Source organism: Nycticebus coucang, chromosome 3 (genome assembly GCF_027406575.1).
Source record: "Nycticebus coucang isolate mNycCou1 chromosome 3, mNycCou1.pri, whole genome shotgun sequence".
NCBI classification, from domain to species: domain Eukaryota; kingdom Metazoa; phylum Chordata; class Mammalia; order Primates; family Lorisidae; genus Nycticebus; species Nycticebus coucang.
In genome coordinates, this window is record NC_069782.1 from 10,588,693 (window position 1) to 10,616,236 (window position 27,544).

General features: G+C 49.1%; 1 protein-coding gene across 2 annotated transcripts; it reads left to right on the forward strand.

Moving 5' to 3' along the window:
• Nucleotides 1-1,603: 1,603 nt before the first annotated feature.
• On the forward strand, nt 1,604-19,795 carry ANKRD54 (ankyrin repeat domain 54). Of its 2 annotated transcripts, XM_053584023.1 has the most exons (8): nt 1,604-2,121; nt 5,478-5,525; nt 12,882-12,980; nt 16,779-16,850; nt 17,351-17,398; nt 17,480-17,604; nt 18,090-18,197; nt 18,571-19,795. In XM_053584023.1, exons 1-8 carry the CDS (start codon nt 1,797-1,799, stop codon nt 18,643-18,645), a joined length of 900 nt encoding a protein of 299 aa, XP_053439998.1. In that variant the 5' UTR covers nt 1,604-1,796; the 3' UTR covers nt 18,646-19,795. The 2 variants fall into 2 exon arrangements, with proteins under 2 accessions (XP_053439998.1, XP_053439999.1); XM_053584024.1 differs by lacking the exon at nt 1,604-2,121 and having other exon boundaries at nt 12,887-12,980.
• Nucleotides 19,796-27,544: the final 7,749 nt, after the last annotated feature.

The following is a 27,544-nucleotide window of genomic DNA, read 5'->3' on the forward strand; positions in this document are numbered from 1 at the left end:
TGGCTTGGCGTCCATAGCTCAGTGGTAAGAGCGCCAGCCACCTACACCTGGGCTGAAGGGCTGGAACTCGGTGGGGCCAGCTAAAACAATAATGACAACTACAACCAAAAAATAGCCAGGCGTTATGGTAGGGGCCTGTAGTCCCAGCAACTTGGGAGGTTGAGGCAAGAGAATCGCTTAAGGGTTTGAGATTGCTGTGAGCTGTGGCGCCACTGCACGCTACCCAGGGGACAGCTTGAGACTCTGTCTCAAAAAAAAAAAAAGTAACCTAATCGCCATTTGCCATATTTTCAGATATTAAATAATTTTCTGCCTCACTCATTTTCATTTTCTACTTTTTTTTTCTTTTTTTAACAGAGTCTCACTCTGTCACTCTAGGTACAGTGATGTAGCATCATAGCTCACAGCAACCTCAGACTCTTGGACTAAAGCAATCCTTCTGCGTTAGTCATAGGAATAATTGGGACTACAGGCATGCGCCACTACACCGGGCTAGTTTTTCTATTTTTAGCAGAGATGGGGTCTGGCTCTTGCTCAGGCTTGTTTATAAATTCTGAACTCAAACAATCCAACCACCTCAGCCACCCAGAGTGCTACGATTGCAGCGTGAGCCACCGCGCCGGGCTGTGTTAGAGGGTTTATACATGAGAAGTTTTGCCTGCACACAAGAACTGGTCCAATGAGAGGTGGGCAATCACGAAAAAGTCCCATATCTCTCGGCTTTTAGCTACTCGTCTATAATACGGGGATATACTATAGGGATAGTCCTTGCCTACCTTATAGAAGTCTTTGTGGGGTTCGGGGCTATGCAAAGTCTTACAAAACACTGCACCTGCCTTGCATAGTCGACTACTCAGTGGCCAGCTGACGGATTTAAGTATTGCTCTGATGTAAATTTATCTCACTGAAAGCTATTGCTCAACAGTTTATAGTGATACCACAAAAAAAATTTTTTACAGGTTTTTTTTTTTTGGCCAGGGCTGGGTTTGAACCCACCACCGCCGGTATATGGCACGGCCTACCCCCCCCGTCCCAATTTTTTTTTTGCGTTGCCCTGGGTAGGCAACCTAACACTCTAGGATTTAAGCGACTCTCTTGCCTCAGCCTCCCAGGCAGCTGGGACTACAGGCGCCCGCCATAACATCCGGCTACTTTTTAGTGATAAGGTTTCGCTCTGGCTCAGGCTGGTCTCGAACCTGTGACCGCGTGAGCCACTGCCCCCGGCCTTGATGTCTCCAAATTTGAACATATTTTCCCACATACATTATGCGTTTGTGGGGAAAGTTCTTTTTTTTTTTTTCCTTTTTGCGTTCATTGATGTAAAACGAACTATATACCAGGTATAGCGTGGCTTCTTCACTTTCCTTTGTGAGAGGCTGCAGATCGCCTTAAGGTGATTGGCTTAAAGCAGCTGCCCGTTATCTTTCATCACGTGGCGGGTACAGGAAGGAGGGGGGGGTGTCGTAAACTCAGCTGTTTTATTGGCTCCGGTGGCGACATACGGCGAGAGCCATGGGCACTTCAAATTTTTGATTGGTTCCCGGCCAGACAACCTGTCCAATTCTCTTGCTTGTACTATGTCCTCCCTCTCCGATTGGTTGTGGAGAGTTTAGACTGGCAGGGTCGCCATTGATCCGACAGCTCCAGCCACCCAAGCCCGCCCCCTCTCGGTTGCCGTGGAAGCAGGCCCGGCCCGCCCTCTAGCTGTCTGACAGCAAGACAGAGCGGAGGGAAGTAGGTCCGTGGGTCGGTCGGGAACGAGGCTCTGGCTGCCGGGCCCGCGCAGAGCCGTTGCCATGGCAGCCGCCGCCGGGGACGCGGACGACGAGGCTCGCTCCGGCCGCTCGAGCTCCGATGGCGAGTGCGCGGTGGCGCCGGAGCCGCTAACTGGCGCCGAGGGCCTCTTCTCCTTTGCAGACTTTGGTTCTGCGCTGGGCGGCGGCGCAGGCCTCCCTGTCCGGGCGTCCAGCGCGGCCCAGTCCCCGCTGCGTTACCTCCATGTCCTGTGGCAGCAGGACTCGGAGCCGCGCGATGAGCTGCGCTGTAAGATCCCCGCTGGCCGGCTGAGGCGCGCCGCTAGGCCCCACCGCCGGCTCGGGCCCACGGGCAAGGAGGTGCACGGTGAGCAGCGGGAGCGGCGCGGCGGAGACCGAGGGGGCGGGGCGAGGCTGCCTGCAGCCGGTAGCGCGGCCACCTGGGCGAGTGAGAACCGGCCCTGACCGCCCGCCAACCTCAGCCTGGAGTTCTCCGACGTCTTCACTAAGGGCCCAGAGTGTCTCCTTTCTGTGATAATGATAAATATTATTATTATAGCTGCAAAGGACTATAAATTTTTTTTAAGGCTTTCTGCTCGGAGCCAGCCACTTGGCAATATCTGAATAGAAACTTTCCATGACTCCATCTGTTTATTAGTAGATAACAACATAGGGTTTGGGAGGACACTTTTAATTTTATTCATTTATTTATTTTTATTTTTTTTAGACAGAGTCTCACTGTGTCACCCTCAGTAGAGCGCTGTGACATCATGGCTCACAGCAACCTCAAACTTTTGGGCTCAAGCTTTTCTCTTGCCTCAGCCTCCCAAGGAGCTGGGACTACAGGCTCCTGCCAGAACTCCCGGCTATTTTTTTTATTGTTGTTGCAGTTGTCATTGTTGTTTTTGCTGGCCCGGGCTGGGTTCGAACCCGCCATCCTCAGTGTGTGTGGCTGGCACTGAGCCCACTGAGCTACGGGCGCCTCCCTAGAGGACACTTTTATTATCAGAGAGAGGAAAGGCCAGCGTCTGTAACTAAGTTGTAGTAATGTTGAAGTGCGCAAACTCCTCTACCACGTTTAGGCCTTAGGGAAACTAAATCCTTCCAGCCTTAGTTTCTCATCTGTGAAATGAGTATAATACCTGCCTTATGTGAATGAGTTAAGTAAGGTAATGAACATGTTTGTTGATACATGATCGTTTCTAGTCATAAGAACTCTTTGAGATACAGAAATTGTTCCCATTTTTTTGAGGAGGAAATTGAGGCTCAAGGAAATTGACTTACTCCAAGTCATGTGGAGAGTGTTCTGGTATTAGAACCCATGTCAGCCATATTCAAAGTCCTCCTCTGGTACATCTACCATATTGTTTTCAGCATTTTATGGATGAGACAGAAACTTAGAGTATGAAAGATTAAGAATGGGATCTTTTAGTCCCTTCTAGACCTATGATTCTACCCACATCGCATCTTGTGAATATTAAATGAGAATTTGGAAGTATGTATAGACCATAAAGTGCTACATGAGTGTAAGGAATTGTTATGTATCTGACTTGTGATTTTTTTTTTTTTTTTGAGACAGCCTCACTATGTGCCCTCAGTAAAGTGCTGTGGTGTCACAGCTCATAGCAACCTCAAACTCCTGGGGTGGGAATACATGCCTCCGCCACAATGCTTGGCTATTTTCTTTTTCTTTTTTTTTTTTTTTGTAGAGACAGAGTCTCACTGTACTGCCCTTGGGTAGAGTGCCATGAGGTCACACGGCTCACAGCAACCTGTAACTCTTGGGCTTACGCGATTCTCTTGCCTCAGCCTCCCAAGCAGCTGGGACTACAGGCGCCCGCCACAACACCTGGCTATTTTTTTGTTACAGTTTGGCCGGGGATGGGTTTGAACCCACCACCCTGGGCATATGGGGCTGGCGCCCTACTCACTGAGACACCGGAGCCGCCCCAATGCCCAGCTATTTTCTTGTTGCAGTTGTCATTGTTGTTCAGCTGGCCCAAGCCTTCCAGCCTCCGTTTATGTGGCTGGCACCATAACCACTGTGCTACAGGCGCGGAGCCTGACTTGTGATTTTTGACCATTTCTCTGATGACAAAGGCATTGCTTTCTATTAACCTCCAAAATATACAGATAGTGTCACTGCAAGGCACAACAGTTTCTGTTTAGAAATTACCTAATGAGGGCGGCGCCTGTGGCTCAGTGGGTAGGGCTCCGGCTCCGTATATAGAGGGTAGCAGTTTCGAACCCGCCCGGTACAATCTGCAACAAAACCGGGCGTTCTGGTGGGTGCCTGTAGTCCCAGCTACTCGGGAGGTTGAGGCAAGAGAATCGCCTAAGCCCAGAAGTTGGAGGTTGCTGTGAACTGTGACACCACAGCATTCAACCGGGGGTGATAAAGTGAGACTCTGTCTCTTACAAAAAAAAAAAAGAAAGAAAGAAATTACCTAATGCGGCGGAGTGCAGTGGCTCATGCCTGTAAATCCTAGCACTATGGGAGGCTGAGGTAGGAGGATCAGGATTTGGAGACTTGGCTGAACAGAAGGGAGATTCTGTCTCTACAAATCAAGAGCAAGACCCCGTCTCTAAAACTAGCCAGGTATTGTGGCAGGTGCCTATAGTCCGAGCTACTTGGGAGGCTGAGGCAAGAGGATCACTTGTGCCCAAGAGTTTGAGGTTGCTATGAGCTATGACGCCACGGCATTCTACCCAGGGCAACTGAGTAAGACTGTCTAAAAAAAAAAAAACAGAAAGAAAGGAGAAGAAAAATAAGCCAGGCATGGTGGTGCTACTTGGGAAACTGAGACAGGAGGATCACTTGAACCCAGAAGTTAGAGGCTGCAGTGAGCTATGACCATGCCACTGCACTCTAGCAGGGGCAACAGAGATAGACTGTCTAAAAAAAATAACAATACTGGGCAGCTCCTGTGGCTCAGTGGGTAGGGCGCCGGCCCCATATACCGAGGGCGGCGGGTTCAAACCCAGCCCCAGCCATACTGCAACAAAAAAATAGCTGGGCTTTGTGGCAGGTGCCTATAGTCCCAGTTACTCGGGAGGCTGAGGCAAGAGAATTGTCTAAGCCCAGGAATTGGAGGTTGCTATGAGCTGCGTGACGCCATGGCACTCTACCGACAGTGATAAAATGAGACTCTGTCTCTATAAAAAACAAAAAAATAGACCCGAGGACCAGGGGTTAACTGGTTAACTGGTTTTCTCAAGGTCACCTGGCTATTACTGGTGGCAGAGATCAGATCTGGCTCCAACAGCCTTGGAGAAATTGCTAGACAGTGTAGACTGTACTAGTCACACCTCAGTTCAAGTTTCTCCTTGTTCCAGGGTGGTATCTCTCATATCCTGGCACATTTGTTTTCCTTTAGATGCTTTTGTGGCTGAAGGGTGGGTTAACTAGGAAACCATCTCCTTGGTTGGTTGGAGACTGCAAATTTTTAGGACTGTTTCATCACTACTTTTTTTTTTTTTTTTTTGAGACAGAGTCTCACTTTCTCGCCCCTGGTAGAGTGTTGTGGCGTCATAGCTCACAGCAACCTCAAACTCTTGCCTCAGCCTCCCAGGTAGCTGGCTCAGGCTGGTCTTGAACCTGTGAGCTCAGGCAATCTACCCGCCTCGGCCTCCCAGAGTGTTAGGATTACAGGCGTGAGCCACTGTGCCTGGCCCCTACTACTTTTTTTTTTTTTTAACTGATATTATTTATTCTCTTCACAGCTCTGAAGAGGCTGAGGGATGCAGCCAATGCCAATGATGTGGAAACAGGTGAGTGTACATGGTGGGTCCAGCACCAGGGACCCATGGGCTGCTTGGGGAAGGAAAAAGCCAACCAGAGTTAGACCTCGCCTCTAAAAATAGCCAGGTGTTGTGGTGGGTGCCTGTAGCAGGCATGAGAGGAAGACACTGGTTTTTTATTGTTGCTGTCCGATATTCACTAGCTGACAGGGCAGTAGTAACATCAAAGACGCAAGGTCAGTTTATAACAGTGGTCCCCAACCATTTTGGCACCAGGGACTGGTTTCATGGAAGACAGTTTTTCCATGGACAGGAGGGGGGATGTTGAGGGGAGATGGGACAGGAGACAGAACTCAGGCAGTGATGTGAGTGATGGTGAATAGATGAAGCTTTGCTGGCTTACCTGCTGCTCACCTTGTGTGTCACCTGGTTCCTGACAGGGCACAGTCTGGAACTTTTTGGGGCAGCAGGGACCAGTTTTATGGAAGAAAGACACTTTTCCTGGGTTGGGGTGGGGGATGGGAGGCAGTGCAATGGTGATGATGTTGTGTGGCCTGGATTCTAACATAGATGAATACTTGTCTGTAGCCCAAGGGTTGGAGACAGCAGATTTTTAGGACAAAACGTTTAATTTTATCCACTGACTTAATTCTATTAGTCAAAGAAAAGTGCTGCATTAGTTTTCTATGGATGTTTCAACAGATTACCCCAACTTGCTGGTCTAAACAACACAAATTTATTGTCATACAGTTCTATACGTCAGAAGTCCAACATAGGTCTCACCAGGCTAAAATGCAGCTGTCATCAGGGCTGCATTTCTGGATTTTTTTGAGACAGCATTGTTGCCTGGCCTCGAGAGCCATGGCTTCATCATAACTCACAGCAACCTTAAACTCCTGGCTCAACTCATCCTCCTGCCTCAGCCCCTCAAGTAGATGGGACTACTATAGGCTTGGGCCAGCATGCCCTCCTTTTTTGCTTTATTTTATTTTTTTTGAGACAGAGTAAGACTGTGTTGCCCTTGGCCTTAGCCTTCTGAGTAGCTGGGACTATGAGCACATGCCCACATGCTCAGGTAATTTTTCTATTTTTTTAGTAGAGATGAAGTCTTGCTCCTGTTCAAGCTGGTCTCAAACTCCTGAGCTCAAGGAATCCTCCTTACTCAGCCTCCCAGAGTGCTAGGATTACAGGTGTGAGCCACTGCACCTAGCCAGGGCTGCATTTCTTTCTGGAGGCTTTCAGGGAGAATCTGTTCTCCTTTCTTTTTCCAGGTTCTAGACTTTCCCGTGTTCCTTGGCTCATGGCTTCTTCCTCTATTTTCAAAGGCAGCAACAGTGGGCTGAATCCTCACCTTGCCGTCTCTCTGGTTCTGGCAGCAGACAAAAGCTCTTCGATTTAAAGAACTTATGTAGGCCGGCACTCTGAGATGACTCAGATAGATTGCCTGAGCTCGCAGGTTCAAGACCAGTCTGAGCCAGAGTGAGATCTCATCTCTAAAAATAGCTGGGCATTATGGCAGGCACCTATAGTCCCAGCTACTGGAGAGACTGAGGCAAGAGAATTGTATGAGCCCAAGAGTTTGAGGTTGCTGTTAGCTATGATACTCGGCACTTTCCCAAGGGCAACAAAGTGAAACTCTGTCTCCAAAAAATAAAAAATAAATAAATAAAGGACTCGGCCGAGCGTGGTGGACCGCATCTGTAACCTTAGCTATCTGGGAGGCTGAGGCGGGTGGATTGCTGGAGCTATGAGTTTGAGACAAGCCTGAGCAAGAGTGACACCCCATCTCTGCTAAAAATAGAAAAACTGAGGCAAAAGGGTCGCTTGAGCCCGAGTTGGAGGTTGCTGTGAGCTATTACACCACGGCACTCTACCCAGGGTGACAGCTTGAAACTCTGTCTCACAAAAAAAATAAAGGACTCATGTAATTAGATTGGGCCTGGATAATCCATGATAATCTCCGCATCTCAAGTCCTTAACCTTGGTCAAATCTGTAAAGTCCTTTTTACCATTTAAAGTCTGACCAGGTGTAGTGGCTCATGCCCATAATCACGGCACTTTGGGATGCCAAGGCAGGAGGATTGCTCAAGGCCAGGAACTTAAGACCAGCCTGGGCAACTTAGCCATCTCTACAAAAAAATAGAAGTATCTGGGCATGGTGGCACATATTATAGTTTTAGCTATGTAGGAGGCTGAGCCAGAGGGATTGCTTGAGCCAGGAAGTTTGAGGTAGCAGTGAGCTATGATGATGCCACTATACTCTAGTTTTGGAAATTAGGAAAATATACAAGAAAAACATCTACATGTATGTCAATAAAGAAACTAATTTCTTTTAATATTTTGGTCAATTTTTCCTTTTTCCTATGCATAGAAATTTTCTTATGGATTTGCAAACCTCTGTACACATTTTGTAGCCTGCATGGTTTTTTTTCTGTATCATAACATTTTCTTTTTTCTTTTTTTTTTTTTTTGAGACAGAGTCTCATTATGTCACCCTCAGTAGAGTTCTGTGGTATCACAGCTCACAGCAATCTCCAACTCTTGGGCTGAAGCAATTCTCTTGCTTCAGGCACCCTTGTAGCTGGGATTATAGACACCCGCCACAATGCCTGGCCTTTTTTTGTTGTTGTCTTTTTCTTTTTTTCTTTTTTTTTGGTAGTTTTCAGCCGGGGCTGGGTTAGAACCCGCCATCTCTGGCATATGGGGCTGGTGCCCTACTCCTTTGAGCTATAGGCACCGCCTTATTGTCTTTTTCTTTAGCAGGCTCAGGCCAGGTTCAAATCTACCAGCCCTGGTCCATGTGGCTGGTGCCCTAACTGCTGAGCTATGGGCGCTGAGCCCATAAAATTTTCCATAGTCTTTGTAACCAGTTTTAAACACATGGAAGCATCATTTTCTTTTTTTTTTTTTTTTTTTGGCCGGGGCTGGGTTTGAACCCACCACCTCCGGCATATGGGACTGGCGCCCTACTCCTTGAGCCACAGGCGCTGCCCGGAAGCATCATTTTCTTATTTATAGAATAAATACTTCACTGTGTGATTCCTTAAAAGCTTATAAAGTTGAAGGCAAAAATCACCTTGTAATTCCATTTTCCTATTAAAACCACAATTTTAATTTCTTTATTTTAAATAATTAATTTTTTTTTGAAACAGAGTCTCATTATGTCACCCTCGGTACAGTGCCATGGCATCACAGCTCACCGCAATCTCAAACTCTTAGGCTTAAGCGATTCTCTTGCCTCAGCCTCCCACGTATCTGAGAGTACAGACACCCACCACAACGCTTGGCTATTTTTTTTGTTGTTGTTGTTGTTTTGTAGGCCCGGGGCAGGTTTGAACCCGCCAGCCCCGGTGTATGTGGCCAGCACCCTAATCACTAAGCTACAGGCACCAAGCCTTGTGCGTTTTTTTTTGAGATAGAGTCTCACTTTGTTGCCCAGGCAAGAGTGCCATGGCATCAGTCTAGCTCATAGCAATCTCAAACTGCTGGACTTAAGTGATCCTCCTGCCTCAGCCTCCCAAGCAGCTAAGGCTACAGGTGCCCACCATGACACCTGGCTAATTTTTTGGGAAACAAAAGTCTCACTTTGTCACCTTCAGTAGAGTGCTGTGGCGTCATAGCTCACAGCAACCTCAAACTCCTGGGCTCAAGCAGTTCTCTTGCCTCAGCCTCCCAACTAGCTGGGACTACAGGTGCCCGCCACAACACCCAGCTATTTTTAGAGATGGAGTCTCCAACTGGCTCAGGCTGGTCTTGAACCTGGAAGAATATAAAGTGATACCATTTCAAAAAAAAAAAAAAAAAACTGGGCGGCACCTGTGGCTCAGTGGGTAGGGCGCTGACCCCATATACTGAGGGTGGCAGGGTCGAACCCAGCCCCAGCCAGCTAAAACAGCAGCGGCAACTGCAACAAAAATAGCCGGCCATTGTGGCAGGCGCCTGTAGTCCTGGCTACTCAGGAGGCTGAGGCAAGAGAATCACCTAAGCCCAAGAGCTGGAGGTTGCTGTGAGCTGTGATGCTACAGCACTCTATCAAGGGCAACAAAGTGAGACTCTGTCTCTAAAAAAAAAAAAAAACCTGAAGTTACGTATTTAGTTGGACAAGAGGTTCAGAGAAAACTGATTTTAGATCCCAGATTTGCTTCCTATTATCTGGGTAAATGTAGCTTGGTTTTTTGTTTTTTTGTTTTTGAGGCAGTCTCAAGCCGTCACCCTGGGTAGAGTGCTGTGGCGTCATAGCTCACAGCAACCTCTAACTTGGGCTCAAGCAATCCTTTGCCTCAGTTTTTCTGTTTTTAATAGAAACAAAGTCAGGTTTTTGCTCAGGCTTATCTTGAACTCATGAGCTCAAGCAATCCACCCACCTCGACCTCTCAGATTGCTAGGATTACAGGCATGAGCCACCATACCTGGCCACTTGGGTCTTTTATAATCTCTCTGGGCCTGAGTCCTCTAGTCTATAAAATGGATGTAATACCTTGCTGAGTCATTGAGAGGCTTAGCATTCAAACCCGATGCCTGGCTGATGTTCAGTGTATAGTAACAATTATTACTCTAAAATGGCAGAGGATGTTAATATTAGATTAGCAGGATAAACAGGGCACTAAGCAGGTTTGAAGGAGGTAGGGGCTAACTCAGCTTGAGGAGATGGGAAAGATTCCTGGAGGGCAAGCTATCTGGACATCATCTGGAAGAACTCAAGTCCTTGAGAAGTTTTCTGGGGAGAAGAGACTAAAACGTTGAAATTGCTCTAAAATTGAGTTCGGCAGCAATTTTCTGTATTTCAGCTCCACCATGTACGTTAGTACATAATGCTCCACAGTTTATAGTGCCTTCCTACTTTTCAGAGAAGGAATTTCATATCCATTATTTTCATTACAGCAGCTCTGGAAATTAGCAGGGCAGAGATTATTTCCATTTGTGGGTGAACTGGGGCCTAAATCCAGGCCTTTATACTCCCAAGCAAGCTCTTTCCACTCCCATGCTTTTATCCGTGTACTCCTTCTTCATTCTTAGTTTTTTCTCTGACTGTATGATTTCTTTTTTTTTTTTTTTTTTTGTAGAGACAGAGTCTCACTTTATGGCCCTCAGTAGAGTGCCGTGGCCTCACACAGCTCACAGCAACCTCCAGCTCCTGGGCTTAAGCGATTCTCTTGCCTCAGCCTCCCGAGCAGCTGGGACTACAGGCGCCCGCCACAATGCCCGGCTATTTTTTTGTTGCAGTTCGGCCGGGGCCGGGTTTGAACCCGCCACCCTCGGCATATGGGGCCGGCACCTTACCGACTGAGCCACAGGCGCCGCCCTGACTGTATGATTTCACATACATTCTTCACATAAAGTCTGAAATCTTCAATTTCAGACTTTGATTCTTCTGCTTGATCAAGTTTGCTGTTGAAGCTTTCTATTATATTTGTTATGTTACATGTATTCATCGAATCCTTTAACTGCTTCTTTCTTTTCTTTTTTTTTTTTTTTTTGAGACAGAGTCTCACTGTATTACCCTTGGTAGAGTGCTGGGGCGTAATAGCTAACAGCAACCTCAACTCTTGGGCTCGAGCGATTCTCTTGCCTCAGCATCTGGAGTAGCAGGGATTACAGGCACCTCCCACACACCTAGCTAGTTTTTCATTTTTAGTAGAGATAGGGGTCTCAGTCTTGCTCAAACTGGTCTCAAACTCCTGAGCTTAAGCAGTCCACCTGCCTTGGCCTCCCAGAGTGCTAGGATTACAGGCTTGAGCCACCACGACTCGCCTTACTTGCTTCTTTTTTATAATGTCTTTTTGTTGAATTTTTTGTTTATTTTGTGAAGTTATTTTTCTGATTTTTTTGACATTTCTATATATGTTTTATTTATTTTTTTATTGAGTCAGAGGCTCATTTTGTCACCCTCAGTAGAGTGCCGTGGCGTCATAGCTCTCAGCAACCTCCAACTCTTGGACTCAAGCGATTCTTGCCTCAGCCTCCCTAGTAGCTGGGACTATAGGCACCTGCCACATGCCCAGCTATTTTTTTGTTTGTTTGTTTAGCAGGCCCAGGCCACGTTCTAACTCTCTAGCCCCAGCGCATGTGACCAGAGCCCTATCCACTGAGCTATGGGCACCCAGCCTATCTATGTTTTCTTATGTCTTTTTGAGTTTGCTTAAGATCATTATTTTGAATTCCTTTTCTGGCAATTTGTTGACTTCCTTTTTAATAAGGTCTGTTATTAGAGAGTTATGATGTTCCTTTGAGGTGTGATATTTCTTCGCTTTTTCATGTTTCCTGTGTCCCTGCAATGAGGTCTGTGCATCTGATGGGATGATTTCCTCTTCCAGACTTTCTAGAGTGGCTTTCATAGAGAAAAACTTGGACCTGCGGTTGGGTTTTGGTATGCCTGTTAGGAAGAGTATGGAGACTCTGTTTCCGAATAGTGCGATGGAATAGTCTTTATGCAGCTTCGTCAGCTGTGTTCAACATCAGAAATAACTGTGGGTACCTCAGTGGCATAGGCTATAGAAGTTTGTGGTAATGGTAGCATAGGTTGCTGCTAATGTCCTTGGTGTCGAGGGCTTTTGGGGTTCTTCTATTTTCATTTTCCCTACAATAGAAAGGCTTAGGCAAGGTGGTCCCTCTTGTGGCAGGGCTGACATAGCCTACAAGTGGCTGCAGTGGTGCTGAGTTCCAGGTGCAGGTGCTTGGACCGGCTATTGGGCCAGGGTCATAGTCTCAGGGTCTTGCAAACCTCTTGTGGCACTTGGGTCTTGGGGTACAGGTTTACTCTCTGTGGCTGAGTTGGATGTAGGTTGCCCATCAAGCCCGAATCTGTGACTCTGAAGCACTCCCTAGCAATCTGGGCATAAAGAGTCATGTTGTAGTGGATGTGATGGTATCCATGAGGGGCAGGACAGAGCACGGGCCTCCTTCCTTTTTGACTTAGCTTAGCCTGTGTCTTTGTCTGTGTGGCTCCAGAACCTGTCCTCTATTCTACCTAAAAGGCTGCTTTTGGAGGCAAGGTAAGCATTGGCCAATAGCTTGGGCAGCTGTGTCCAGCTGGAATGGATGTATATCCAAGCTGTGCTACGGAGATGGGTCCACAGTCTGTGCTAGGAATTTCTGTGACTCAAGAATTCCTGAACTTGGAGGCCAAGAGCCTCCCGTAACATTCTATTCCTAGACATGTAGTTTGAGCTCTCAAAATCCACTGCCCTTGGTTGTGCCCTCAGAAGAATATGTCCCTTGTCATGGCAGTCCCCATGGGGTCATTATCCAGGAGGGGTTGCTTTCCCGTGGATTATTGCCAACTTGTCTAGAGGGACTTCTGAGCATCCCTGTCCATCCCTCAGGGACTGTAACTTAGCTAACATTGCCACTTTTTCCTCTTCCCTCCCTCTGTCTTGGTGGTGTCAGTGCAGCAGCTGCTAGAAGATGGCGCGGATCCCTGTGCAGCTGATGACAAGGGTCGCACAGCACTCCATTTTGCCTCCTGCAATGGCAATGACCAGATTGGTGAGTCGTGGGAAGGAAGGAGGGAGCAGGGCCACGCAAGTAGCATGTCCCCACAGCTGCTATCTCCACAGTCTTGGAAGGCCCAATTGTACTGGATATAAGGAGGATGTGGCATCACAGTGCCCTGCCATTCTCTCTCCCTTAGCCTACGGAACCGGCTCTGCCAGCCCAGGGCATGAGTGTACCTGGGGAAAGAATATGATTGACTTTAAGGCTGAAGGGAGGTCTCCAATTGGGAGACTGCTCCAGGAATTTTAGGAGCCGTAGCTCCTGGGAAATAGGGCCCAGGAATTGGAGATATACAGGGAACATTGACTCAGTGCTGGCTGCAGCAGCAGGACTGCTTCTTTTGGGAATCTTTCTTTCTTCTTTTTGTTGTGGTATTGCTGCCAAATAGTGAACTATGTATGTGTATGTACTGGGGTAACCACCACTAGATCAAGATAGAGAATATTGTTAGCACCCCAGAACCCTCCAGCATTCCTTGCAGTCCTTACCTCCATCTGGACCTTGTTCACCATGGACTAGTTTTGCCTGGCTTTGAATTTCACATAAATGGAAGCATGTTATGCACTCCTTTGTGCATACTCCTTCACTCAACATTATATCCTTGAGGTTCGTCCATGAATGTTGTATGTATCATACCGTCACCCTTGGTATTCTGGGGGGATTGGTTCCAGGACCCCACTTGAATATCGAACTCCATGGATATACTGAAGTTCCTTAAAGTCAGCCCTCCACCTCTGCGAGTTCCATGTCTAGGGTTGGAATGAATCTGCAAATGTGGAAACCACAGATGGGTGGAGGAAGGTAGATTGTAGCTTGTTCTTTCTTTTGTTCATTAGTATTTCTTTTTTTTATATATATATATATAATTGATTGTTTGTTTATTTAGTGTGTGTGTGTGTGTGTGTGTGTGTGTTTTGGCCAGGGCTGGGTTTGAACCCACCACCTCCAGCATATGGGAGCGGCGCCCTACCACTTTGAGCCACAGGTGCCGCCCTGTTCGTTAATATTTCATTGTGATATATCCCAATTTACCTATTTTGGGACATTTGTGTTATTTATAGGTTTTCTTTTTTGAGACAGAGTCTCACTATGTCGCCCTCAGTAGAGTGTCGTGGCATCACAATTCACAGCAACCTCCAACTCTTGGGCTCAAGTGATTCTCTTGCCTCAGCCTCCCAAGTAACTGGGACTACAGGCGCCTGCCACAACACCCGGCTATTTTTTTGTTGCAGTTGTCGTTGTTTGGCGGGCCCAGGCCAGGTTCGAACCTGCCAGCCCCGGTGTATGTGGCCAGTGCCCTGACCACTGAGCTACAGGTGCCGAGCCTATTTACAAGTTTTAGTTATAAAAGAAGCTGCTGTGAATATTGTCATATGTGTGATTTTGTGACCATAAGCAGCCATTTATGTGGAATGTAAACCTAGGAGTGGATTTTTGGGTCACTAGGGTACACATATATTTCACTTCAGTGGGTACTACCAAACCATTTCCCACACTCCTACTCCAACCAGCAATGTAACAGAGTTCTACATTTTCCCACATCCTTGCCAACACTTGATATCGTCTCTTTTTAATTTTAGCAATTCTGGTATAGTGATGTCTCATTGTGGTTTAATTTGCATTTATCTAATGGCCAGTGAAGTTGAGCACCTCTTCATGTACATGTATTTACTGGCCTATTTTGTTTTGTTTTTTGAGACAGGAACTCACTCTATTGCCTGGACTAGAAAGTAATGGTGTCATCATAGCCTACTGCAACCTCAAACTCCTGGCTCAAGCAATCCTCCTGTTTCAGCTTCCCAAGTGGCTAGGACTATAAGTGCATGCCACCAGGCCGAGCTAAATTTTTCTAGATGGGGTCTTGCTATGTTGCTTAGGCTGATCTTGAACTCCTGGCCTCAAAGAGCCTTGTGCCTTTGCCTCCCATAGTTCTGGGTTCATAGGCATTAGCTATGATATGGCTGATTTATAGAAATTCTTTTTTCTTTTTTTCTTTTTTGAGACAGTCTCACTTTGTCTCATCACAGCTCACAGCAACCTCAAACTCTTGGGTTCAAGGGATTCTCTTGCCTCAGCCTCCCAAGTAGCTGGAACTACAGAGGCCTGCTACAATGCCCAGCTATTTTTTTTTAGAGATGAGGTCTCATTCTTGCTCAGGCTGGTTTCAAACTCCTGAGCTCACGCAATCCACCTGCTTCAGTCTCCCAAAATGCTAGGATTACAGGCATGAGCCACTGCGCCCACCCTATAGAAATTCTTTATACGTTCTGAATACAGTCTAGGCGAGGTGGCTCACATCTGTAGCACTTTGGGAGGTCGAGGCTGGAGAATGCATTGAGCTCAAGAGTTCGAGACCAGCCTGAGTAAGAGCAAAACCCTGCCTCTACTAAAAATAGGAAAAAAATTAGCCAGGCATTGTGGTGAGCATTTGTAGTCCCACCTCTACTAAAAAAAGAGAAAAAAATTAGCCAGGTATTATGGCTAGCCATCTGTAGTCCTAGCTACTCAGGAGGCTGAGGCAGGAGGATCATTTGAACCCAGGAGTTTGAAGTTTCTGTGAGCTAGGCTGACACCACGGCACTCTAGCCTGGGGCAACAGAGTGAGATTCTGTCTCAAAACCCAAAACAAAACAAAACACCTTAACATCCAAGTCCCATAACACGTGCATAAGGCCAGGGTGCCCTGCCAGCTTCCTCAACTCCTTGCGCTTAGTGTCCTGCACACGACAGTGAATGAGTAAGGGAATGAACAAGTGAATGGAAGGTGGGGTGTATGCCCAGAATATTTTTCTTTTTTTTTTGGCCGGGGCTGGATTTGAACCCGCCACCTCCGGCATATGGGACCGGCGCCCTACCCGTTGAGCCACAGGCGCCGCCCATGCCCAGAATATTTTTCAAAGTCCGTTCCGCTGTGTTAATTGAGGACGTTCCCTTCACAGAGAAAGATTTTGAGAATGGTCTCCAGAACATATACAGCCTTTATGAGCAAGTGAGCTACAACTGTTTCCTCACATTTATCTCCACCTCGAAGGCTTCTCTTTCTGCCAACTTTGGCTCAATAAATGCAAGGAATATATGGTGCACTAAACGTCTGGTTTCTCCTCTCCAGCCACCTTGACCCTCACCTGGGTCGTGTCTCACCCATTCTAGTGCCCTCTCTGGGACTGGGTTCTCTGGCTAGAGACTGAATCCCTTGTTCCCCCTTGGGCCCTAGAGGAGGGGGTATGGAGGCTGGCTTTTCACTCTCTCCAGCTACCTTGCTTTGTCCTGTACCACAATGAAGAGAATTTGCTCTCTTAAAAAAATAAAAAATGGCCGAGCATGGTGGCGGGCACCTGTAGTCCCAGTTACTCGGGAGGCTGAAGCAAGAGAATCGCTTCAACCCTAGAATTTGAGGTTGCTGTGAGGTATCACAGCACTCTACTGAGTGAGACTCTGTCTCAAAAAATAATAATAAAATAAAAATAGAGAAACTAGCCATTATTATGACAGACACCATAATCAGCTACTTGGAAAGCTGAGGCAAGAGGATTGCTCCAGCCCAAGTTTGAGGTTGCTATGAGCTATGATGCCATGGTACTCTACCCAGGGTTACAGAGTGAGACTCTGTCTCAAAAAGAAAAAGAAAAATTAGAAATTAAAAAAATCACAAGTGAATGGAACAATATAGGCAGCCATGTTTGCATTCTGTGTTCTACACTTTACATGGGCCTCACGAGCTTGGTTATGGGTACAAGGTCAAGTTGATGGAAGCCTCCAACAGTTTCTCTTGGGTTTTCCTATTTCCAGTGCAGCTGCTTCTAGACCACGGGGCTGATCCTAACCAACGAGATGGGCTAGGAAATACACCACTGCACCTGGGTAAGTGCCTCAGAAGTCACCAAGGCAGGCTTTTCTACAGTGAAAGCAGCCTCCTTAGAAGGAGAACTTGGAGTCCTGCAGGTTCCCAGCAATATCTCCCAGCCAGTGCCCAGGGAGATCTTGAGCTCCCCACCAACCTGTGTCTCATGGACTTAACAGTCACTGAGCATTTGGCTGTGCTCTTGGCAGAACTGATTCAGCAATCAAAGCTGGCTCAATGGCACTTCTGCTGGGGAAGTGTGATGAGAGACCTTTGGCTGGTTCTAGCTGTGCACTGACTCACACCATGGCTTGTACAGGGGCAGGCCCATCTCTAGGCTATACAGGGAAGGAGTTGGACTTGATTGCTGACTCCTACCCAGGTGCTACCTTGGTGATACCTTTTCAGGAGGCATAATTTGGCACAGGCACACTCAGAGACACAGCCCTATCCCTTCCAGTGGCTACATAGGCCAGGCCCAGTGGCCCTGGATTCTTATGTCTTTGTTCTTTTTTCTCAGCGGCCTGCACCAACCATGTCCCTGTCATTACCACACTGCTACGAGGAGGTATGTAATCCCTTTCTTTTCCCCTTCTCTCTCCTCTCTCACCCTCACTCCCAGCATGCTCACCTCTGCCTGTACCTGCAGGGGCCCGTGTAGATGCCCTGGACCGAGCTGGCCGCACACCCCTGCACCTGGCCAAGTCCAAGTTGAACATCCTTCAGGAGGGCCACTCCCAGTGCCTAGAAGCTGTGCAGCTGGAGGTGAAGCAGGTAAGGACCCTCCTATGCTGAGCCCACAGCACCAAGCAAGCACTAGACAGATGTTGCCCTGACCACAGACATACCTGCCTCTAGCCCAGGACTCTTGGGTTATTTCACACTGACCCCACTTGGCACCTGTTCCAGTGCCCCCTGCACACACACTGTTTTTAGGAGATTATGTCTCACACTTAATTGATGTTGGAGTGTGACAGTGTGACCATATCTCACTGCAGCCTCAAATTCTTGGGCTCAATTGATCCTCCCTCAGCCTCCTGAGTAGCTGGGACTACAGGTGCCCACCACCATTTCCAGCTAATTAGAAAATTTTTTTTGGAGAGATGGAGTCTCACTGTGTTATCCAGGCTGTTCTTGAACCTTCGGCCTCCCAGAGTGCTGGGATTACAGGCAGAAGCCCCCACACCTGGCCTAGTGTGCTTCAGCAGCAGTATGAGGCCTCTGCCTTCTGACTGGCTCAGTTAATCATCTCATTCCAGATCATCCACATGCTGAGGGAGTACCTGGAGCGCCTAGGGCAGCATGAACAGAAAGAACGGCTGGATGACCTCTGTACCCGCCTCCAGATGACAAGCACCAAAGAGCAGGTGAGCCTCAGTCATGGGTCAGACCCAGGGCCTGGCAGGAGCCCCAGGGCCAGTCCATCTCTGCTCTGATGCCACCAGACACTCACATCAGAAAGAGGTTGGGACTGTGGGGTTGCAGCTCACTGTGGCCCTCAGTACCTCTGTCCACTTCCTTTGTGGCCACCAGTGGCTAGCGTGTGCTAATGGCCCTCCTCTTGGGATAGCCCCCCAAGTCTACCTGGTGTCAAGGATTAACCCTTGGCTGCTATTCCATAGAGAGAAGCCACCATGTGTCCTGGGAGGAGAGACATACCTGAATACTGTGCCTATAGTATTGGGGAGGTGACCTTGGGGTCCTGGCACCCTGTAACAGAGCCTCGGTTTCATTCTATAGGTGGACGAAGTGACTGATCTCCTGGCCAGCTTCACCTCCCTCAGTTTGCAGATGCAGAGCATGGAGAAGAGGTAGCAAGAAAGACTCCCTGCCTTCTTGCTCTGCCTCTGCCCCCCTGCTTCCACTGCTGTCTCATTATAAAGAAAAGGCCCAACGTCTGGGACTTTGGAGCTATTCTTGTCTGGTGAGGACCTTGCCATCATCCTCAGATGCTGTGGGGCAAAGACTTTCTCTCCACAACCTCAGAGCCACTGCCAACCACGATCTCCATCACCTCTGGTGTGGGACGCCAACCCCCAGCTTCTTCCTCCATTCCCACAGCACTAGGCCAGCTTCTGCTGCCACAGTTCAGCTCTGGCCAACCTGCACTGTCCTAGCAGCCTCACCTGCCCCATGGCCTCCATGGCACCCTAACTAGGACCCAGACCCTTCTCTGTATTCTCCTTGGTCATGGGCTTATTACAGCCAACAGGCATGGGCTAAGGCAGGCACCCTCTGGCCAAGGGAACTGGCCCTGTACCTGTCACCAGCACTTAGATTTAGACTTCTCACCACCAGACTTTCAAGGAGACCCTGCAGTGATTTTCTCTAGTTGGAAGGGGAGGGTTAGTAAAGCCTAGACCTTAAAATACAAGGTCAGGAAGGAAGGAAATACCCCAAAGTAAAAAATCCCAACCCTGGGCGGTGCCTGTGGCTCAAGGAGTAGGGTGCCGGTCCCATATGCTGGAGGTGGCAGGTTCAAACCCAGCCCCGGCCAAAAACCACAAAAAAAAAAAAATCCCAACCCTTTTTCTCTCAGTCATTGAAACACTAGGAGGGTGTAAGAGGTTTGCAGCCTAGTTATAGTAGGCTGTTGGTGCCCCCCACCCCCCAGGAACCGGTGACCATTACCTTAGAGGGCAAGAGGGGCTTTGCAGATGTTAATTACATTAAGGATCTTTAGCCCGGGACATGAGCCTGGATTGTCCAGGTGGGCCTGATTTAATCCCAGGGATTCTTTTAAGAGCAAAGCAGGAACTGAGAGAGGAGGTAGGAGATACAGTGATGAGAGCAAGAAGATGGAGCAGTTCCAGGAGGGGTCACAAACCAAGGAATGCAGGCTGCCACCAGAAGCAAAGAAATGGGTTTTCCCCTGAGAACTTAAAAAAGATGCCAGCCCTTAATGAGACTGATTTTGGAATTAAGGCCTCCAGAACTGTAAGGGAATAAATTTGTGTTGTCTTAAGCCTCTATGTTTGTGGTATTTGTAGCAGCAAAAATGGGAAACTAATGTAGTAGTGATTCAGTCCAATCTGCCGCAGCCCACCCACCCACCCCACCCCCCTGCAGGAGCAGACATCTCTGTTGTGGCCCACAAACATGCCAAAAGGGACACCCCTGACAGCAGGGGGCTGCCACAGGGGAAACTGCAAGGAAGGCACTACTAGGCTTTGACTACAGATTTTCTCCAGATGATTAGTCCATGTCTGGTCTGGCTCTGTCCCACTTTCCTTCTCACCAAATTGGAGTCCCTGGCTATTTTTTAAAAACAAACCTTTTTTTTTTTTTGTAGAGACAGAGTCTCACCTGATTGCCCTTGGTAGAGTGCCGTGGCGTCACACAGCTCACAGCAACCTCCAAATCCTTGGGCTTAGGCGATTCTCTTGCCTCAGCCATCCAAGTAGCTGGGACTACAGGCGCCAGCCACAAGGCCCGGCTATTTTTTTGTTGCAGTTTGGCCGGGGCTGGGTTTGAACCTGCCACCCTCGGCATATGGGGCCGGCGCCCTACCCGCTGAGCCACAGGCGCCGCCCCTCCCTGGCTATTTTTTAGAGGAAAAGAGCTTATCCCCAAATTTGAGCTTAATATGGTTCAGGTCTGCATCGAACTCACAGAACCAGCATTCACGCCTATAATCCTAGCATTTGGGAGGCCAGGGTGGGAGGATTGCTTTTAAGGCCAGAAGTGCAAGACCAGCCTGAGCAAAAGCAAGACCCCCATCTCTATAAAAAATAGAAAAATCAGGGCAGCGCCTATGGCTCAAATGAAAAATCAGAGTAAGGCGCCAGTCCCATATGCTGGAGGTGGCGGGTTCAACCCAGCCCCTGCCAAAAACTGCAAAAAAAAGGAAAAAGAAAAATTAGGAATGGTGCACCTGTAGTCCCAGCTACTGAGGAGGCTGAAGCAGGAGGATTGCTTCAGCCCAGGAGTTTGAGGTTGCTTTGAGCTATGGTGATAGCATTGCACTCTAGCCCAAGTGACAGAGTGAGATCCTGTCTCAGAATAAACAAGAGGCTGATAGGGCAGAAGGAGGTGAGAGGGGGTAGAATTGCTGTTCTTGGGTGGCTTCTCTCCCTGACTTCCTACCATGTTGCTCTTGACCCTTTCCAGTAAGCCTGCCTGCTTCAGATCCAGGGACATGATTGAGGCTTGTGCTTAAACACAGCCCCCCTGGGCCTTAGCCCTGGGGGTGGGACAAGACAGGGAGGAGAGGCAGGGGCAGGAAGAATTAGGCTTCAAACTCAGGGAGGCCCCTTCTGGGACCTGCTACCCTCAGCTCCCTACCTCACCCCTGCTGATCATCTGGGTTCTCAGGCTCAGGTCCAGGGGGTTCAATGTTTTATGTGGAGAGTGCATGTGCGTTTATGGGAAAAGGGTCCACAGTCAAAAAAGGTTAGGAACTCTTGCTACAGATCTGTAGACGCAGGTAGGTAAGGGCTGGCCAAGGGCAAACCCCTAGATAGGCTGCTTTGTACTTGCAGAGCTGCGGTGGATGGGCAGGACTGTGAGATTAACTGTGAGTGTTTCCAGGACAACCTGACAGAGGCACTGACTAGCTAACTCTTCACAGTCCTTGGCTGAGAAGTGGGGGTGCATTTCCTGCAGTACACACCATCCTCGGAGCCTTGGAGCCTTGGAGTCAGGAGAACTGGCAAGTGAAGGGGGTATATTGTTGACTCCCTGGCTGTATATAGACAGTGAATGAAGGGCGGGACAGAAGAAAGTGGCTTATAGGTCATTCATCAAACACTTGCCAGACAGCCAGGCAGCCAGCCAATCTCCCCCCACCATATTTCCTGTAACCCCAATTCTGTCTGAAGAGCCATCCAGATAAAGTCAGCCCCAGACACTGGAATGAGTCAGAAAACACAGTGGGCCCTGAGCTGGCTGGACTGGCCAGAGGGGCAGGAAGGAGTGCTCAGCAGAGGTTGCCCTCACAGGGGTGAGTTCTGTTGCTGGCTGCTCTGGGAATTACACAGAGGAGAAAGGAGGGAGAAGAGGGGGCCGGAAGAAAACACATTTGTTCTTCTGGGGTAAGATCCTTTGCTTTATACCTTACTTTTCTTGTTAGAAATAATTCACTGAGCACTTGTTATGCGCCAGGCAATGTTCTAGGTGGAAGTACAGCAGTGAACAAAAGGACAAACTCTCTGCCCTTGCCCACCTGGCAACAGTGATAAATGCTTAGAAATAGTTGCAGGCTGGGTACACAGTGGCTCGTGCCTGTAATCCTAGCACTCTGGGAGGCTGAGGCGGGTGGATTGCTTGAGCTCAGAAATTCAAGACCCCTGTCTCTATTAAAAATAGGAAAAAGAAAAAAACCTAGCTGGACATTGTGGGGGGCAGCTGTAGTCCCAGCTACCTGGGAGGCTGAGGCAAGGGGATCCAAGAGTTTGAGGTTGCTGTGAGCTATGATGCCACAATACTCTACCCAGGGCACAAAGTGACACTCTGTCTCAAAAAAAAGGAAAGAAATAGAGGCTGGGCGCGGTGGCTCATGCCTGTAATCCTAGCACTCTTGGAGGCTGAGGCAGGTGGATTGCCTGAGCTCACAGGTTCTAGACCAGCCTGAGCAAGAGCGAGACCCCCATCTTTAAAAAGAATAGCCGGGTGTTGTGGCGGGCGCCTGTAGTCCCAGCTACTTGGGAGGCTGAGGCAAGAAAATTGCTTGAGCCCACGAGTTGGAGGTTGCTGTAAGCTATGATACCCCTGGATTCTACCAAGGATGACAAAGGGAGACTGTCTCAAAAAAAAAAAAAAAAGACAAAAATATTTGCAGATCATCACAACTGTCTTGCAAGATCCCTTTTCTAGTTAAGGGAACTCAGGTTTGCCAGGGTCATCCAACCAGACAGCTCAGGCTAGAAGCTGGGTCCACCCCCAGAATTCACTCTGTTTTCACCATGCCTGAAATTAGAGCCTTTTCACAACAATTCTCTAAAACAGAGGGCAACAGCATTAGTTGAGCTCCTACTATGTGCCAACAAGAACCTTATGCATGTACAAGCCCTTTGAGTTAGTGTTTGGGATAAAGAAGTAGGTGAATGTTACTTACTGCTTCCCCTATTTTCTAGTGGTGGGAAATTGAGGCTAAGAGAGAGAAAGTAACTTGCTTGAGGTCAGACAGCTGGTAAGTGGGGCCCAGCCAGGTTTCCAAAGTACAGTGACCCGACTTTATGTGGGACACAGTTAGTAGGAACCGACAGACCTTACAAAGTGAATGTCTCTGTCTCTGTGGCCAATGGGTATTCTCAGGCTCAAGTTCAGGGAAGATCTGGCCCTTTCCTCCCTGTGCACATGATGCTGTGTGCTCAGGGGACAAGGCATGTGCTTGATCACCCTGGGAAAACAAGAAGATTATGTGAGGAGCTGGGGCTGAGCAGGTGTGGAGTGGTCTTTGCAGATTTTGGTGGATGGGTGGAGGGAAAGGCATAAATGGAGACTGGGGGCTGGAGAACAAGCAAGAGCTTGCCGTGGGTCCAGAAGGGTATGAGGCTGGCCAGAGAGGAAGATTGGACAGGCGAGGAGGTCTTGAGGTCTGAAGATCTGCCTTGGTAGGCAGAAACCAGGTAAGGCAGATGGTCGCCTCTACCCTGGGGGCCCAAAGCATCCCAAGTCCAAAGCAAGTACCAAGCGTTCTAGCTCTGGGTGTGACCTCAGTCTGCAGAAAACCTCTACCTGACGAGACCCACCTCCTCCCTGGACTGCTTCAATGCTGAGCCCAACCTAGGGTCAGGAAACTAGATTGACGCCTGTGGTGAACCCAATAAAATCCCTGGTTCCTGTGATCTTTCTTTGGCTATGAGACCAAAGGGAGATAACAGCCCAAGCCTCGATGCTGGCCATGTAGCTAACACTGGGACTTTGGTGCCTGCAGAGAGATGTGCCCAGCTCACTGTGCAGATGAGGAGACAGGCTCTGGAAGGTAAGGGCTCCAGGCCCAGAGTGTTAAACCTTGTCCCTGAGCTCACAGAGGGCAGCAGCTGCTCTGACCCACATGAGCCTGGTGACTCCCTCTGGCTGTGAAAGCTCAAGGGCCAAGGAGGATGGCCGTTGTCCATGGATGCACCTGGCAGTCAAGCACACTCAGAGGGACAATGGCAGGTGAGCTGCCTCCTTAACTAGCTTGTGAGGGCTTCAGTAGTGACAAGGATCTGCCTGGAAAAGCCCTTGGGACAAAGCTGGCAGCAACTGGTGAGCAACCCAGGCGGTTTGCCTCTGGATGTATCTACAATGCTTCCAAAAGGGCCTGGCTCAGGGAGAGCTCAGTTCTGTAGGTCACTAAGGCTTGCTGGGATTCAAACCCGACAGTGTTTCTGAAGTCTATGCCTTAACACCTGCATAACACCATCTCTCTGAGTTGTCCTAGCAGGCCTAGCAGATGCCCAGGCCAGTGCCCATCCTAGCACCACAGCAGTCCAGAACCAGGAAAGCTCCAGCAGCCTCAGAGCACCGTGGGATTCTCTAATCTGGTCCTCACACCTTTGCCCTTCACCACCCTTCCTCCTGCTTCAACCTCATCCCCTACACAGAGCCTGAGCCATTTAGCTTGGCCCCACACAGAGGCCTCAATAAATCAGAGTCGGATCTTCTTCTTAGCCCCTGCTTAGCCCCTCCTTCTGGCCTCATGCCATTTTTTTTTTTTTTGCAGTTTTGACCAGAACTGGGTTTGAACCCTTCACCTCCAGCGTATGAGGCTGGCGCCCTACTCCTTTGAGCCACAGGCACCGCCCCTCTCATGCCATTTTTGGATCCAGCCAGCAGCTCGAAAATAAACCCTGCATCAGGGTTGAGCAACTGATGTTCATTGATTGGAAATCTTAGGGTGGTAAATTGGTATTTATTTCCCCAGATACAGGCCTCGAAGTGGGTAGGTGGTGCTCCTCCTGCAGTCTTGGGTGAGGGATGGGCTGGTACCTGCCTTGCCCTCCTTAGGGCTCAATTGCAGCCAGGCTACGGTCACTGCCCATGGTCGGGGTGGGGAGGGGAGGTCACCTTTGCATATTCAAGTTCCTCCCTTCCCCTCTACCAACTTCTTCCTGCCTCTTCTCTCACTGCTTCCCTTGCTGATCATTGAGCCAAAACCACAGAAACCTGAGTTAACACCCCAGCTCTGTGATCTTTGGCGAGTTACTGAAGCTTTCCAAGCCTTGGTTTCTCCATCTTCGTGCTCTAAAGCAGATGAGACATGAGTTCCAGGGCCAAGCACAGGCCTGGCATGTACTCAGCACACCCCCATCATATCCCACAGGCCCCTCAGTCTTTCCCAAACCTGCTCCCCTTGGTCATCCTCACTACTACCTAACTCCACTGCCTAAGACAAAAGTCCAGGTGTCATCTGGGGTACCTCCCTCCTCCTTACCTTCTGACCATCACCAAGTCCTGACAAGCGTATCTCCTGGGTGGTTAGCCTCTCTGTCCACATCTCCTGCCTGCTGGCAATGTGCTGGATATCTTCATTGACTCGCCTCCTGACTCGCCTTCCTGTCTTCATCACTCTGCTCTTCCTCCCCCACAGAAGCCTGCCTTGGCAACCAGAAGGAGCTCCCCAAAGAGTAAATCTTATCAAGACACTCCTCCGACAGGGCATAGTGGCTCCCGCCTGTAATATTAGCACTTTGGGAGGCCAAAGCAGGTGGATTGCTTAAGCTCAGGAGTTTGAGATCAGCCTGAGCAAGAGTGAGGCCCCCGTCTCTACTAAAAATAGAAAAAATTAGCTAGGCATGGTGGTACATGCCTGTAGTCCCAGCTACTTGGGAGGCTGAGGCAAGAGGATCTCTTGAGTTCAAGAGACAGATTGCTGTGAGCTATGATGAGGCTAGGACACTCTAGACACTCTACTCAGAGTGACAGAGTGAGACTCTGTCTCTTTTTTTTTTTTTTTGCAGTTTTTGGCCAGGGCTGGGTTTGAACCCACCACCTCCAGCATATGGGGCTGGCGCCCTACTCCTGTGAGCCACAGGTGCCGCCCGAGTCTCTGTCTCAAGGAAAAGACACACTTCAATTCAAAACCTCTCTGTGGCTCCCCCACTGCCCTTGAGACAAAGTGTAGTCTCAGTTTCAGGTGAGATTTACATATTCCTTCTTGACTCCCCCCACCTCTCTCCCCTCCCTCCCTGCTGGGGCTCCCATGAGCCCTGTCCCAGTCCCTCAGCCAATGCATCATACTGTGCCTGATGCCACATGGCCTGCACCCATTCTCCCATCTCTCCACTCCCTGTCTCTCCTGATGAACTCCTACTGCAGGACTTGGCTTGGGTGCTAGCTCTCTGGGAAAGTCTTTTCTGGCTCTGCACACTGGGTTAGAGGATTGCCTCTAGGCTCCGCAATCTCCCTGCTCCCCGTCTTTCCTGCCTGAGGGGGAACCCTGTACCTAGGAGGCACTCAGACATGAATGCTGCAGGCCCCATCCAAAAAGGTTTGCACAAACGTTAAGGTGAGAGGACAGTAGTATCCAAACACCCCTCCAACTAAAAGGAGGTCCTTTCCAGGTCCCCAGACTGCCCCAGGCTCAGCCCTAGATGTGGCAGGGGGCTCAGATCAGATGGATACTCCTGGGCCCTGGGGGGCCGTGGCCAGGGCTTACTCAACCATCAGCTCCTTTGCTTGCCTCAGGCTCTACCGGACACACAGCTCTCTCTTAACCAAATTATTACAACCATCTGCTCTTCAAGTATTTCATTAGCCCCCTAAAGCAAACTCAGGGACCAAGCCCAAGCCAGCAGCAGGCCATCAATCTTCCTGCCAAGTTCATAGCAAAAATAATTTCCCTGCCCTAGTCCAAGCTTCATTGACTTCTTCCCTTCCAGCCTGGCTCCTCCAACACAGCCTTTACTAGCAACCTGAGTCTCTTCAAGCTGCACATCTGCCTGGGCGTGTCCTCTTTTTCTATGCACCTACCATGGCATCACCATCTGCCTGAAGGAGGAAGCTCCTGCTCTTGCATTGGCCTAGGAGGCTCTGCAGCCTCCCTGGCCCTAACCCCTGCCTGCTTCAGCTGTACCTCCCTGCCTTGGACAGGCTGTTTCTCACTTGGCATGCCCTTCCCCACCTCTCACTGGGAACATGCATGCTGAATGTCAACTCTGGGATTGCCCAGAAAGGCAGGAGCTACCAGCTCTGTGCCCTTTCAGAAGTATGTGTGTTCTGTTACAGCCCCATTAAATGGCATCGTCCTTCCTTCCTATGGTGTCTGGCTCTCCTGCTAGACCAGTGGTTCTCAACCTTCCTAATGCAGCGATGTATTTGCATTGTTACAAAGGGGTCACAGCCCACAGGTTGAGAACCGCTGTACGAGACTGAGGCTCTGGAATTCAGGAACCAGGTTGAACTCATGCATCTCTCTCTTCTCAAACCTTACTTAGGGCAGACACTCAGGAAAGAAGGAAGGAAGGGTCATGTTTTTCCCTCCCTGGCCCTTGTCCCCGTGTATCAGGTGTCTTTTGTATGCCTATTGTATGCCAGCCTGGACTGTCCTCCATTAGTCAGAGCATCTGGGCCTCTTTAGCTCCAATTGGTCAGAGATCTGCTTCAGAAGCACGAGGCCTCAGAGCTGCAGCCAGGGGCCTGGCTGGACAACTACCCCTCCACCTGCTGAGCAGAGCTCCCAAAACCCAGACCACAGTGGAGAGTTCCACTGATCGACCCCTTCCCCTAGGCCTGGGGTTTTAGGCAGGTTCAAACTCTGTTCTGCTACTCCCTGGCTGGGTGACAC

What these genes read in the sequence shown, in the direction of transcription:
- ANKRD54 (XM_053584023.1), top strand. Translation starts at nt 1,797, where the DNA reads ATGGCAGCCGCCGCCGGGGACGCGGACGACGAGGCTCGCTCCGGCCGC. An exon ending in CACGGGCAAGGAGGTGCACG is followed by an intron (nt 2,122 to 5,477) that starts GTGAGCAGCGGG and finishes TTCTCTTCACAG; the next exon opens with CTCTGAAGAGGCTGAGGGAT. An exon ending in TACCACACTGCTACGAGGAG is followed by an intron (nt 17,399 to 17,479) that starts GTATGTAATCCC and finishes CTGTACCTGCAG; the next exon opens with GGGCCCGTGTAGATGCCCTG.